This window comes from Odontesthes bonariensis, chromosome 9 (assembly GCF_027942865.1).
Source record: "Odontesthes bonariensis isolate fOdoBon6 chromosome 9, fOdoBon6.hap1, whole genome shotgun sequence".
NCBI lineage: Eukaryota > Metazoa > Chordata > Actinopteri > Atheriniformes > Atherinopsidae > Odontesthes > Odontesthes bonariensis.
The window spans coordinates 1,905,974-1,920,547 of record NC_134514.1 but is presented as its reverse complement, the minus strand read 5'-3'; the positions used below and the strand labels follow the sequence as shown (position 1 = coordinate 1,920,547).

At 41.3% G+C, this 14,574-nt stretch overlaps 1 protein-coding gene across 4 annotated transcripts in view; it reads right to left on the bottom strand.

Moving 5' to 3' along the window:
* Positions 1 to 2,478: 2,478 nt before the first annotated feature.
* The window catches only part of iws1 (interacts with SUPT6H, CTD assembly factor 1), a 31,262-nt gene continuing 19,166 nt past the window's right edge, over positions 2,479 to 14,574 (bottom strand). For 2 of the 4 annotated variants that reach the window (XM_075472734.1, XM_075472737.1), the window contains one exon: positions 2,479 to 4,556. In XM_075472734.1, the coding sequence (XP_075328849.1) occupies positions 4,431 to 4,556 (126 nt within the window). In that variant the 3' untranslated portion in view covers positions 2,479 to 4,430. The remainder of the gene's footprint in view (positions 4,557 to 14,574) is intronic. The other 2 variants (XM_075472736.1, XM_075472738.1) reach the window with 1 other exon arrangement.

Genomic DNA, 14,574 nt, shown 5'->3' with positions numbered 1-14,574 from the left:
CATTACATTACATTACATTACATTACGGTCATTCTGCAGACGCTTTTAACCAAAGCGACTTACAATAAGTGCGTTCAACATCGGTAGGCAAAAGAACTTCAGGTCACAAGAAATCATAAGTGCATTTCCTTCTAATACCAAACAGCTAAGAGCAAAACTAGTGCTAGAGTAAGTGCGATAAATCAGGTACCTAGACACATGGGAAGACAATTTAGAAAACAAAGACAATTTAGGATTCAATATAAACACAAGAAACTTGTGCTAAAGAAAATAAAAAATTAAAATAAAATAAAGGACCAGACTCAGTGAATAATTCCCTATAATATAGATCAGTGAGCAGTGCTGACCAACATGTCATAGGGGTCATCAGGTGGGAACTTCCTTCCATCAGTGTTTCGTCTAATTGGGCCCAATTAGCCTCCAGGGGGCTAGACAGTGATCACTGGCGTCCCAGAGTCACCCCCCTAATGCCAGCCATCACTGCTCCTCACACCACAACCACCATAATCTACCCCAGCCTCTCACCAACTGCACACCAGTCACAGCGGGGTGGGGATGCAAACCCTGGTTCGGGTAGGGGGTAATGAAAATATAGAGGGTGCCAGTGGTGGAGGAAACGATAAGTGCATAAGGAACTAGGACAGAGGAGGGTAGTTTTCCTTGAAGAGATGGTTTTCAGCCTGCGGCGAAAGATGGGCAGCGACTCAGCTGTCCTGATATCAGTCGGGAGATCGTTCCACCATCGGGGTGCCAGAACAGAGAAAAGCCGTGACCGTGTCGATCGTGCGCAGGGACCGCTGAGTGACGGGGCAGCCAGGCGCCTGGTGGCCGCAGAGCGAAGTGGTTGGGCGGGGGTGTAGGGCTGGACCTCAGCCTGGAGGTATGAAGGAGCTGTTCCTTCCACTGCCCTGTAGGCCAGCACCAGAGCCTGAAACTGGACCTCAGCCTGGAGGTATGAAGGAGCTGTTCCTTCCACTGCCCTGTAGGCCAGCACCAGAGTCTGAAACTGGATGCTGCAGCTACAGGGAGCCGGTGTAGAGAGCGGAGAAGGGGAGTGGTGTGGGAAAACTCGGGGAGGTTGAACACCAGACGAGCAGCAGCTTTCTGAACCAGCTCCAGAGGTCTGATGGCAGAAGCCGGGCGCCAGCAAGGAGGGAGTTGCAGTAGTCCAGGCGGGAGATGACCAGAGCCTGGATGAGCACCTGCTGCCTTGTCGGTGAGGAAGGGGCGAATCCTCCGGATGTTGTAGAGGAGGAATCGGCAGGAACGGGTCACTGATGCCATGTTTGGCGAGACCAAAGAAGTGGAGCACATCAGTCCAGCTCTGAGGTCTTTACACCGGCTGCCTGTCCATCAGAGGACAGACTTTAAAGTTCTGATGCTGCTCTATAAAGCTCTGAATGGTCCAGGACCAGAATGCATCAGTGACCTCCTGACCCAGTGTGAACCTTCCAGACCCCTCAGCTCATCTGGATCCGGTCTTCTATCAGTTCCCAGAGTCAGAACCAGACATGGAGGAGCTGCATTCAGCTTCTATGCTCCACATGTCTGGAACAAACTCCCAGAAAGCCTCAGATCAGCTGAAACACTCAGTGTGTTTAAGTCCAGGCTGAAGACACACCTATTTTCAGCTGCATTTGAATAAAGCTGAAAACTTAATCACATTTTAACTTCTGATTTTATCTATTGTTCTTATTTGTTTAAAATCTAAATCCTGCTTTTTATTTCTACTGTTTTAATGTCTCTGTAAAGCACTTTGAATCACTTTGTTGTTGGATTGTGCTGTACAGATAAACCTGCCTTGCCTAGAAACACGGTCCTGAAGTCAGAATAAGAACACAACATGGCGCCCAAACTGTTAAAATCTGCACAGAAGTTTTAGTTAAGATGTTACAAACATATTAAATGATGTTTTCATGCACATACAGCCTCGGTGCTGGCTGGATCCTTATTATATGGCACCTCGATTCATCCCAAACTGAAATCAGCTTCCCATTCTCCATAAACCCTCAGGTTCTGGTGCCATTAGACTTTTATCCAATCAGCCTTTAAGGATCAGACTCCAGCTCCTCCCTGTTATCCACATGGAAACTTCTGGGTCCCACAAACCAACTGGTGTCCATTTAACTCTGCAGTCTGTGGGTTTCACCGTGTAATTTTACAGGAAATGATCCGTACATTTGGGGTAATTCAGTAGAAAATATGAACATAAAACCTAGATTTTCATCAAGTTTGCAACATGATGAAGCATCAAAACTGGCCTTTAAGACTTGGTTTGGTGTAAACTGACTTTATAAAACATTATATTTCACATTATGATATCAGTCTGTGGATCCAAAGGTCAATTCTAACACTTCCAAAAGCCAGATTTTGGTCTTTCTGACCCAAATGAAGAAGCAGAAAGTATAGTTTCCTTATTACACATTCAGTTAAAGTGCAATGACTTAAGTGAATGACATTAAAGAGCTCTAAAGGCAGTTTCCGTTGAGTCTTTATTAAGAAATGTACCACCTGATCCAGAACAGAGCACAAAGACCGGCAGGTTCACACAGAGTCCGGACCGGAAGCCTGATCCAGATCAGAGTCCTCGTGTCGTCTGTATGAAGTCAGTCCTGCCGTTACTCGCTTCTGTTCAGCCAATAGGGGAGCAGAGGGGACACAATGGACCAGACCACCTTAAGAATACAAACACCTTCACATTCAGAGACAAAAAGGGCCAAAAGAGGAGGATCTGATTCCTGAACTCACTGCTGGAAACCCGACAGTGGACTGGACAAGACGAGCACCAAAAATGGCCCCCGAATTAAAAATGTGCTTTAATGTTCATGATGGTTATCGGGAAATCATTCTGTCCTTTAAAGCAAAAACAAGAGTTTAAAACCGGCAAAGATCAGTTCTGTCTGAGCGAGTGTTTTAGTTTATCCTCTTTAAAACGAGCGAAAAGCTTAAAGGTTTAACCAGGATAAACGCCATGATTCCAGAAAGCTCCTAAAACCACCTTAAATGCTTCACCTATTTTAAATTTTTACCAAGAAACAAACGAAGAAAAGCTTGATTAGCAAACCGATAACCATTTCATTCGATGGTGGGAAGCAGAATCTAATAACGGTTTCATTGAAAAGCAAATGTGAAGCTCAAGCAACATAAAATAAGATTAGCTGAACTGTGCAATGAATCTCAGTATCTGAAGGCTAACGTGAGCTAACTGAATTAGCTTTAGATGAAGTTAACACAGCGCTAAGAATAGTTAAGTTTATAAGTCTCTGCTCTTTAGGAACTAGTGTGGCTGACTGTTATCAGCTAATGCTAGGAAGCTAACTGCTTAGAGAAAAAGCTGTAAGCTAACCTGGCTGATAATTATTCTACACGATCTACCTTAAAGTTAGCCTGGCAAATTCAATAAATCCAACCGCTAACACCAGATCACAAGATGGCGTCTCAGTTGTTTTGGAGTTAAAACCAATCAGCTTGCTAAATGCATTTAGTTAACATGGATGTAAAGTGAACATAAGATAATATCAGAGCCTTTGTTGAATTCTTTTTTAACGAGGTAAATCTTAGTTTTTTTAATTAAATTTTGCTAAATGCTAACCCAATGCTAACGTAGCAAACCGGTATAAAGGCCAGAGGTGTAAAATGATTTGGTTTTGAGATATAGCTAATGTAGCGACCTGCTTATACCCGTCACGTTGGCTGGCTTTGAAATAAATCTTACCATCCAATATCAGTTTAATCTCCTTTTGATTGCTAGCATGAAATAGCATCATGGACATCTGAGATATGGCTAACACCAGCTCACGAGATGGCAGTAAAGATGGTTAAAAGTTATACCTAACAGACCGCTAACTTTGTTATCTTAGTTAACCTGGCAGCAGAGGCCCAAAAATACAAACATCACAACTTCTGTTGCTTTAGTTTAAACTCCAACTCACGACCAACTTGCTAACTATCAAAATGGAGATAAACAAAGATGGCGCAAATACTTTTGTTGGTTTGCGGTTTATGCTAATTCAGCTGGCCGCTAACAGACAATGCTATCATGATTTTGTTTAAAGCGTCGGCTAACAAAGCTAAATGTTGTTTTGTTTTAAGAACTAATGTTTAAGTGTCTGCTAACATCAACAAAAAAGTAAACTTCTACAGCAGACTGCTGGAAATAACGTCATGGCAATAAAGCTAAGCGCTCACAAAGCTAACGTTGGGAGATGAAATGAACACAGCTGGCTGCTAACATTAGCAGCAGTTCTTATTCTGGAACAATTTTAATGTTTTTTTTGTCCAGCGACCAGACGAGTTTACAGCAGGCATTCCCATTCTGACTGAAGCCCTTCAGTAAGGCAGAGCTGGACCTGAGGGGGGGGGGGCAACTGTGGGACTGTTCAGGGACAAAATATTAAAACAAAAAGAAAAGAATACATCCTAAAAAAATATCAGAGCGGCATCCGGTTGCCTTCCACGCTGATCTTCACGGCGTGACCCGTCTTGGTGAGGCGGCGGATGTCGGCAAATCTACGCATCTGTTTATCGACCCGGGTCATGCCCTTCTTCATTGCACCCTGCAGGAAGAAACAAAGAAATCCGTTAAAAACCTGGTTAAAAAGAACAAATAAAGGCTCATTAATGCCATCACAGCAGAAGCAGCATCTTTAGTACATTTCACTGCTGATGCAGAGCAGTTACGTTCCTGAGACTTCACCGAAAGCCTTTAGAGACGTCAGGAGTGGAAACATGGAGAAATGTTTCTGTTTTAGAGACATCAGGAGTGGAAACATGGAGAAATGTTTCTGTTTTAGAGACGTCAGGAGTGGAAACATGGAGAAATGTTTCTGTTTAGAGACGTCAGGAGTGGAAACATGGAGAAATGTTTCTGTTTAGAGACGTCAGGAGTGGAAACATGGAGAAATGTTTCTGTTTTAGAGACGTCAGGAGTGGAAACATGGAGAAATGTTTCTGTTTAGAGACGTCAGGCGTGGAAACATGGAGAAATGTTTCTGTTTTAGAGACATCAGGAGTGGAAACATGGAGAAATGTTTCTGTTTAAGAGACATCAGGAGTGGAAACATGGAGAAATGTTTCTGTTTTAGAGACATCAGGAGTGGAAACATGGAGAAATGTTTCTGTTTAGAGACATCAGGAGTGGAAACATGGAGAAATGTTTCTGTTTAGAGACATCAGGAGTGGAAACATGGAGAAATGTTTCTGTTTTAGAGACATCAGGAGTGGAAACATGGAGAAATGTTTCTGTTTAAGAGACATCAGGAGTGGAAACATGGAGAAATGTTTCTGTTTTAGAGACATCAGGAGTGGAAACATGGAGAAATGTTTCTGTTTAGAGACATCAGGAGTGGAAACATGGAGAAATGTTTCTGTTTAGAGACGTCAGGAGTGGAAACATGGAGAAATGTTTCTGTTTAGAGACGTCAGGAGTGGAAACATGGAGAAATGTTTCTGTTTAGAGACGTCAGGAGTGGAAACATGGAGAAATGTTTCTGTTTTAGAGACATCAGGAGTGGAAACATGGAGAAATGTTTCTGTTTAGAGACATCAGGAGTGGAAACATGGAGAAATGTTTCTGTTTAGAGACGTCAGGAGTGGAAACATGGAGAAATGTTTCTGTTTTAGAGACGTCAGGAGTGGAAACATGGAGAAATGTTTCGTTTTAGAGACGTCAGGAGTGGAAACATGGAGAAATGTTTCTGTTTAGAGACGTCAGGAGTGGAAACATGGAGAAATGTTTCTGTTTAGAGACGTCAGGAGTGGAAACATGGAGAAATGTTTCTGTTTTAGAGACATCAGGAGTGGAAACATGGAGAAATGTTTCTGTTTAGAGACGTCAGGAGTGGAAACATGGAGAAATGTTTCTGTTTAGAGACGTCAGGAGTGGAAACATGGAGAAATGTTTCTGTTTAGAGACGTCAGGAGATGAAACATGGAGAAATGTTTCTGTTTAGAGACGTCAGGAGTGGAAACATGGAGAAATGTTTCTGTTTTAGAGACGTCAGGAGTGGAAACATGGAGAAATGTTTCTGTTTAGAGACGTCAGGAGTGGAAACATGGAGAAATGTTTCTGTTTAGAGACATCAGGAGTGGAAACATGGAGAAATGTTTCTGTTTAGAGACGTCAGGAGTGGAAACATGGAGAAATGTTTCTGTTTAGAGACGTCAGGAGTGGAAACATGGAGAAATGTTTCTGTTTTAGAGACGTCAGGAGTGGAAACATGGAGAAATGTTTCTGTTTTAGAGACGTCAGGAGTGGAAACATGGAGAAATGTTTCTGTTTAGAGACGTCAGGAGTGGAAACATGGAGAAATGTTTCTGTTTAGAGACGTCAGGAGTGGAAACATGGAGAAATGTTTCTGTTTTAGAGACATCAGGAGTGGAAACATGGAGAAATGTTTCTGTTTAGAGACGTCAGGAGTGGAAACATGGAGAAATGTTTCTGTTTAGAGACGTCAGGAGTGGAAACATGGAGAAATGTTTCTGTTTAGAGACATCAGGAGTGGAAACATGGAGAAATGTTTCTGTTTAGAGACGTCAGGAGTGGAAACATGGAGAAATGTTTCTGTTTTAGAGACGTCAGGAGTGGAAACATGGAGAAATGTTTCTGTTTAGAGACGTCAGGAGTGGAAACATGGAGAAATGTTTCTGTTTAGAGACGTCAGGAGTGGAAACATGGAGAAATGTTTCTGTTTTAGAGACGTCAGGAGTGGAAACATGGAGAAATGTTTCTGTTTTAGAGACGTCAGGAGTGGAAACATGGAGAAATGTTTCTGTTTTAGAGACATCAGGAGTGGAAACATGGAGAAATGTTTCTGTTTTAGAGACATCAGGAGTGGAAACATGGAGAAATGTTTCTGTTTAGAGACATCAGGAGTGGAAACATGGAGAAATGTTTCTGTTTTAGAGACATCAGGAGTGGAAACATGGAGAAATGTTTCTGTTTAAGAGACATCAGGAGTGGAAACATGGAGAAATGTTTCTGTTTTAGAGACATCAGGAGTGGAAACATGGAGAAATGTTTCTGTTTAGAGACATCAGGAGTGGAAACATGGAGAAATGTTTCTGTTTTAGAGACGTCAGGAGTGGAAACATGGAGAAATGTTTCTGTTTAGAGACGTCAGGAGTGGAAACATGGAGAAATGTTTCTGTTTAGAGACGTCAGGAGTGGAAACATGGAGAAATGTTTCTGTTTAGAGACGTCAGGAGTGGAAACATGGAGAAATGTTTCTGTTTAGAGACGTCAGGAGTGGAAACATGGAGAAATGTTTCTGTTTAGAGACGTCAGGAGTGGAAACATGGAGAAATGTTTCTGTTTTAGAGACATCAGGAGTGGAAACATGGAGAAATGTTTCTGTTTAGAGACATCAGGAGTGGAAACATGGAGAAATGTTTCTGTTTTAGAGACATCAGGAGTGGAAACATGGAGAAATGTTTCTGTTTAGAGACATCAGGAGTGGAAACATGGAGAAATGTTTCTGTTTTAGAGACGTCAGGAGTGGAAACATGGAGAAATGTTTCTGTTTAGAGACGTCAGGAGTGGAAACATGGAGAAATGTTTCTGTTTAGAGACGTCAGGAGTGGAAACATGGAGAAATGTTTCTGTTTAGAGACGTCAGGAGTGGAAACATGGAGAAATGTTTCTGTTTAGAGACGTCAGGAGTGGAAACATGGAGAAATGTTTCTGTTTAGAGACGTCAGGAGTGGAAACATGGAGAAATGTTTCTGTTTTAGAGACATCAGGAGTGGAAACATGGAGAAATGTTTCTGTTTAGAGACATCAGGAGTGGAAACATGGAGAAATGTTTCTGTTTAGAGACATCAGGAGTGGAAACATGGAGAAATGTTTCTGTTTTAGAGACGTCAGGAGTGGAAACATGGAGAAATGTTTCGTTTTAGAGACGTCAGGAGTGGAAACATGGAGAAATGTTTCTGTTTAGAGACGTCAGGAGTGGAAACATGGAGAAATGTTTCTGTTTAGAGACGTCAGGAGTGGAAACATGGAGAAATGTTTCTGTTTAGAGACATCAGGAGTGGAAACATGGAGAAATGTTTCTGTTTTAGAGACATCAGGAGTGGAAACATGGAGAAATGTTTCTGTTTTAGAGACGTCAGGAGTGGAAACATGGAGAAATGTTTCTGTTTAGAGACGTCAGGAGTGGAAACATGGAGAAATGTTTCTGTTTAGAGACATCAGGAGTGGAAACATGGAGAAATGTTTCTGTTTAGAGACGTCAGGAGTGGAAACATGGAGAAATGTTTCTGTTTAGAGACGTCAGGAGTGGAAACATGGAGAAATGTTTCTGTTTTAGAGACGTCAGGAGTGGAAACATGGAGAAATGTTTCTGTTTTAGAGACGTCAGGAGTGGAAACATGGAGAAATGTTTCTGTTTAGAGACGTCAGGAGTGGAAACATGGAGAAATGTTTCTGTTTAGAGACGTCAGGAGTGGAAACATGGAGAAATGTTTCTGTTTTAGAGACGTCAGGAGTGGAAACATGGAGAAATGTTTCTGTTTTAGAGACGTCAGGAGTGGAAACATGGAGAAATGTTTCTGTTTAAGAGACATCAGGAGTGGAAACATGGAGAAATGTTTCTGTTTTAGAGACATCAGGAGTGGAAACATGGAGAAATGTTTCTGTTTAGAGACATCAGGAGTGGAAACATGGAGAAATGTTTCTGTTTAGAGACATCAGGAGTGGAAACATGGAGAAATGTTTCTGTTTTAGAGACATCAGGAGTGGAAACATGGAGAAATGTTTCTGTTTAAGAGACGTCAGGAGTGGAAACATGGAGAAATGTTTCTGTTTAGAGACATCAGGAGTGGAAACATGGAGAAATGTTTCTGTTTTAGAGACATCAGGAGTGGAAACATGGAGAAATGTTTCTGTTTAGAGACATCAGGAGTGGAAACATGGAGAAATGTTTCTGTTTAGAGACGTCAGGAGTGGAAACATGGAGAAATGTTTCTGTTTTAGAGACATCAGGAGTGGAAACATGGAGAAATGTTTCTGTTTTAGAGACGTCAGGAGTGGAAACATGGAGAAATGTTTCTGTTTAAAGACATCAGGAGTGGAAACATGGAGAAATGTTTCTGTTTAAGAGACGTCAGGAGTGGAAACATGGAGAAATGTTTCGTTTTAGAGACGTCAGGAGTGGAAACATGGAGAAATGTTTCTGTTTAGAGACGTCAGGAGTGGAAACATGGAGAAATGTTTCTGTTTAGAGACGTCAGGAGTGGAAACATGGAGAAATGTTTCTGTTTAGAGACGTCAGGAGTGGAAACATGGAGAAATGTTTCTGTTTTAGAGACGTCAGGAGTGGAAACATGGAGAAATGTTTCTGTTTAGAGACGTCAGGAGTGGAAACATGGAGAAATGTTTCTGTTTAGAGACGTCAGGAGTGGAAACATGGAGAAATGTTTCTGTTTAGAGACATCAGGAGTGGAAACATGGAGAAATGTTTCTGTTTTAGAGACATCAGGAGTGGAAACATGGAGAAATGTTTCTGTTTTAGAGACGTCAGGAGTGGAAACATGGAGAAATGTTTCTGTTTTAGAGACATCAGGAGTGGAAACATGGAGAAATGTTTCTGTTTAGAGACGTCAGGAGTGGAAACATGGAGAAATGTTTCTGTTTAGAGACGTCAGGAGTGGAAACATGGAGAAATGTTTCTGTTTTAGAGACGTCAGGAGTGGAAACATGGAGAAATGTTTCTGTTTTAGAGACATCAGGAGTGGAAACATGGAGAAATGTTTCTGTTTTAGAGACGTCAGGAGTGGAAACATGGAGAAATGTTTCTGTTTAGAGACATCAGGAGTGGAAACATGGAGAAATGTTTCTGTTTAGAGACGTCAGGAGTGGAAACATGGAGAAATGTTTCTGTTTAGAGACATCAGGAGTGGAAACATGGAGAAATGTTTCTGTTTAGAGACGTCAGGAGTGGAAACATGGAGAAATGTTTCTGTTTAGAGACGTCAGGAGTGGAAACATGGAGAAATGTTTCTGTTTAGAGACGTCAGGAGTGGAAACATGGAGAAATGTTTCTGTTTAGAGACGTCAGGAGTGGAAACATGGAGAAATGTTTCTGTTTAGAGACATCAGGAGTGGAAACATGGAGAAATGTTTCTGTTTAGAGACGTCAGGAGTGGAAACATGGAGAAATGTTTCTGTTTAGAGACGTCAGGAGTGGAAACATGGAGAAATGTTTCTGTTTAGAGACGTCAGGAGTGGAAACATGGAGAAATGTTTCTGTTTAGAGACGTCAGGAGTGGAAACATGGAGAAATGTTTCTGTTTAGAGACGTCAGGAGTGGAAACATGGAGAAATGTTTCTGTTTAGAGACGTCAGGAGTGGAAACATGGAGAAATGTTTCTGTTTTAGAGACATCAGGAGTGGAAACATGGAGAAATGTTTCTGTTTAGAGACGTCAGGAGTGGAAACATGGAGAAATGTTTCTGTTTAGAGACGTCAGGAGTGGAAACATGGAGAAATGTTTCTGTTTAGAGACGTCAGGAGTGGAAACATGGAGAAATGTTTCTGTTTAGAGACGTCAGGAGTGGAAACATGGAGAAATGTTTCTGTTTAGAGACGTCAGGAGTGGAAACATGGAGAAATGTTTCTGTTTTAGAGACATCAGGAGTGGAAACATGGAGAAATGTTTCTGTTTTAGAGACATCAGGAGTGGAAACATGGAGAAATGTTTCTGTTTAGAGACGTCAGGAGTGGAAACATGGAGAAATGTTTCTGTTTAGAGACGTCAGGAGTGGAAACATGGAGAAATGTTTCTGTTTAGAGACGTCAGGAGTGGAAACATGGAGAAATGTTTCTGTTTAGAGACGTCAGGAGTGGAAACATGGAGAAATGTTTCTGTTTTAGAGACATCAGGAGTGGAAACATGGAGAAATGTTTCTGTTTTAGAGACATCAGGAGTGGAAACATGGAGAAATGTTTCTGTTTTAGAGACATCAGGAGTGGAAACATGGAGAAATGTTTCTGTTTTAGAGACATCAGGAGTGGAAACATGGAGAAATGTTTCTGTTTAGAGACGTCAGGAGTGGAAACATGGAGAAATGTTTTTGTTTTAGAGACGTCAGGAGTGGAAACATGGAGAAATGTTTCTGTTTAGAGACATCAGGAGTGGAAACATGGAGAAATGTTTCTGTTTAGAGACGTCAGGAGTGGAAACATGGAGAAATGTTTCTGTTTTAGAGACATCAGGAGTGGAAACATGGAGAAATGTTTCTGTTTAGAGACGTCAGGAGTGGAAACATGGAGAAATGTTTCTGTTTAGAGACGTCAGGAGTGGAAACATGGAGAAATGTTTCTGTTTAGAGACGTCAGGAGTGGAAACATGGAGAAATGTTTCTGTTTTAGAGACATCAGGAGTGGAAACATGGAGAAATGTTTCTGTTTAGAGACGTCAGGAGTGGAAACATGGAGAAATGTTTCTGTTTTAGAGACATCAGGAGTGGAAACATGGAGAAATGTTTCTGTTTAGAGACGTCAGGAGTGGAAACATGGAGAAATGTTTCTGTTTAGAGACGTCAGGAGTGGAAACATGGAGAAATGTTTCTGTTTAGAGACGTCAGGAGTGGAAACATGGAGAAATGTTTCTGTTTAGAGACGTCAGGAGTGGAAACATGGAGAAATGTTTCTGTTTAGAGACGTCAGGAGTGGAAACATGGAGAAATGTTTCTGTTTAGAGACATCAGGAGTGGAAACATGGAGAAATGTTTCTGTTTAAAGACGTCAGGAGTGGAAACATGGAGAAATGTTTCTGTTTAAAGACGTCAGGAGTGGAAACATGGAGAAATGTTTCTGTTTAGAGACGACAGGAGTGGAAACATGGAGAAATGTTTCTGTTTAGAGACGACAGGAGTGGAAACATGGAGAAATGTTTCTGTTTAGAGACGACAGGAGTGGAAACATGGAGAAATGTTTCTGTTTAGAGACATCAGGAGTGGAAACATGGAGAAATGTTTCTGTTTTAGAGACATCAGGAGTGGAAACATGGAGAAATGTTTCTGTTTTAGAGACATCAGGAGTGGAAACATGGAGAAATGTTTCTGTTTTAGAGACATCAGGAGTGGAAACATGGAGAAATGTTTCTGTTTAGAGACGTCAGGAGTGGAAACATGGAGAAATGTTTCTGTTTTAGAGACATCAGGAGTGGAAACATGGAGAAATGTTTCTGTTTTAGAGACGTCAGGAGTGGAAACATGGAGAAATGTTTCTGTTTTAGAGACATCAGGAGTGGAAACATGGAGAAATGTTTCTGTTTAGAGACATCAGGAGTGGAAACATGGAGAAATGTTTCTGTTTTAGAGACGTCAGAAGTGGAAACATGGAGAAATGTTTCTGTTTAGAGACATCAGGAGTGGAAACATGGAGAAATGTTTCTGTTTTAGAGACATCAGGAGTGGAAACATGGAGAAATGTTTCTGTTTAGAGACGTCAGGAGTGGAAACATGGAGAAATGTTTCTGTTTAGAGACGTCAGGAGTGGAAACATGGAGAAATGTTTCTGTTTAGAGACGTCAGGAGTGGAAACATGGAGAAATGTTTCTGTTTTAGAGACATCAGGAGTGGAAACATGGAGAAATGTTTCTGTTTAGAGACGTCAGGAGTGGAAACATGGAGAAATGTTTCTGTTTTAGAGACATCAGGAGTGGAAACATGGAGAAATGTTTCTGTTTAGAGACGTCAGGAGTGGAAACATGGAGAAATGTTTCTGTTTAGAGACGTCAGGAGTGGAAACATGGAGAAATGTTTCTGTTTAGAGACGTCAGGAGTGGAAACATGGAGAAATGTTTCTGTTTAGAGACGTCAGGAGTGGAAACATGGAGAAATGTTTCTGTTTAGAGACGTCAGGAGTGGAAACATGGAGAAATGTTTCTGTTTAGAGACATCAGGAGTGGAAACATGGAGAAATGTTTCTGTTTAAAGACGTCAGGAGTGGAAACATGGAGAAATGTTTCTGTTTAAAGACGTCAGGAGTGGAAACATGGAGAAATGTTTCTGTTTAGAGACGACAGGAGTGGAAACATGGAGAAATGTTTCTGTTTAGAGACGACAGGAGTGGAAACATGGAGAAATGTTTCTGTTTAGAGACGTCAGGAGTGGAAACATGGAGAAATGTTTCTGTTTAGAGACGTCAGGAGTGGAAACATGGAGAAATGTTTCTGTTTAGAGACGACAGGAGTGGAAACATGGAGAAATGTTTCTGTTTAGAGACGTCAGGAGTGGAAACATGGAGAAATGTTTCTGTTTTAGAGACATCAGGAGTGGAAACATGGAGAAATGTTTCTGTTTTAGAGACGTCAGGAGTGGAAACATGGAGAAATGTTTCTGTTTTAGAGACATCAGGAGTGGAAACATGGAGAAATGTTTCTGTTTAGAGACATCAGGAGTGGAAACATGGAGAAATGTTTCTGTTTTAGAGACGTCAGAAGTGGAAACATGGAGAAATGTTTCTGTTTAGAGACATCAGGAGTGGAAACATGGAGAAATGTTTCTGTTTAGAGACGTCAGGAGTGGAAACATGGAGAAATGTTTCTGTTTTAGAGACATCAGGAGTGGAAACATGGAGAAATGTTTCTGTTTAGAGACGTCAGGAGTGGAAACATGGAGAAATGTTTCTGTTTTAGAGACGTCAGGAGTGGAAACATGGAGAAATGTTTCTGTTTTAGAGACGTCAGGAGTGGAAACATGGAGAAATGTTTCTGTTTTAGAGACGTCAGGAGTGGAAACATGGAGAAATGTTTCTGTTTTAGAGACGTCAGGAGTGGAAACATGGAGAAATGTTTCTGTTTAGAGACATCAGGAGTGGAAACATGGAGAAATGTTTCTGTTTAGAGACATCAGGAGTGGAAACATGGAGAAATGTTTCTGTTTTAGAGACGTCAGGAGTGGAAACATGGAGAAATGTTTCTGTTTAGAGACGTCAGGAGTGGAAACATGGAGAAATGTTTCTGTTTTAGAGACGTCAGGAGTGGAAACATGGAGAAATGTTTCTGTTTAGAGACGTCAGGAGTGGAAACATGGAGAAATGTTTCTGTTTAGAGACATCAGGAGTGGAAACATGGAGAAATGTTTCTGTTTTAGAGACGTCAGGAGTGGAAACATGGAGAAATGTTTCTGTTTAGAGACGTCAGGAGTGGAAACATGGAGAAATGTTTCTGTTTTAGAGACGTCAGGAGTGGAAACATGGAGAAATGTTTCTGTTTTAGAGACGTCAGGAGTGGAAACATGGAGAAATGTTTCTGTTTTAGAGACGTCAGGAGTGGAAACATGGAGAAATGTTTCTGTTTAGAGACGTCAGGAGTGGAAACATGGAGAAATGTTTCTGTTTTAGAGACGTCAGGAGTGGAAACATGGAGAAATGTTTCTGTTTTAGAGACGTCAGGAGTGGAAACATGGAGAAATGTTTCTGTTTTAGAGACGTCAGGAGTGGAAACATGGAGAAATGTTTCTGTTTAGAGACGTCAGGAGTGGAAACATGGAGAAATGTTTCTGTTTAGAGACATCAGGAGTGGAAACATGGAGAAATGTTTCTGTTTTAGAGACGTCAGGAGTGGA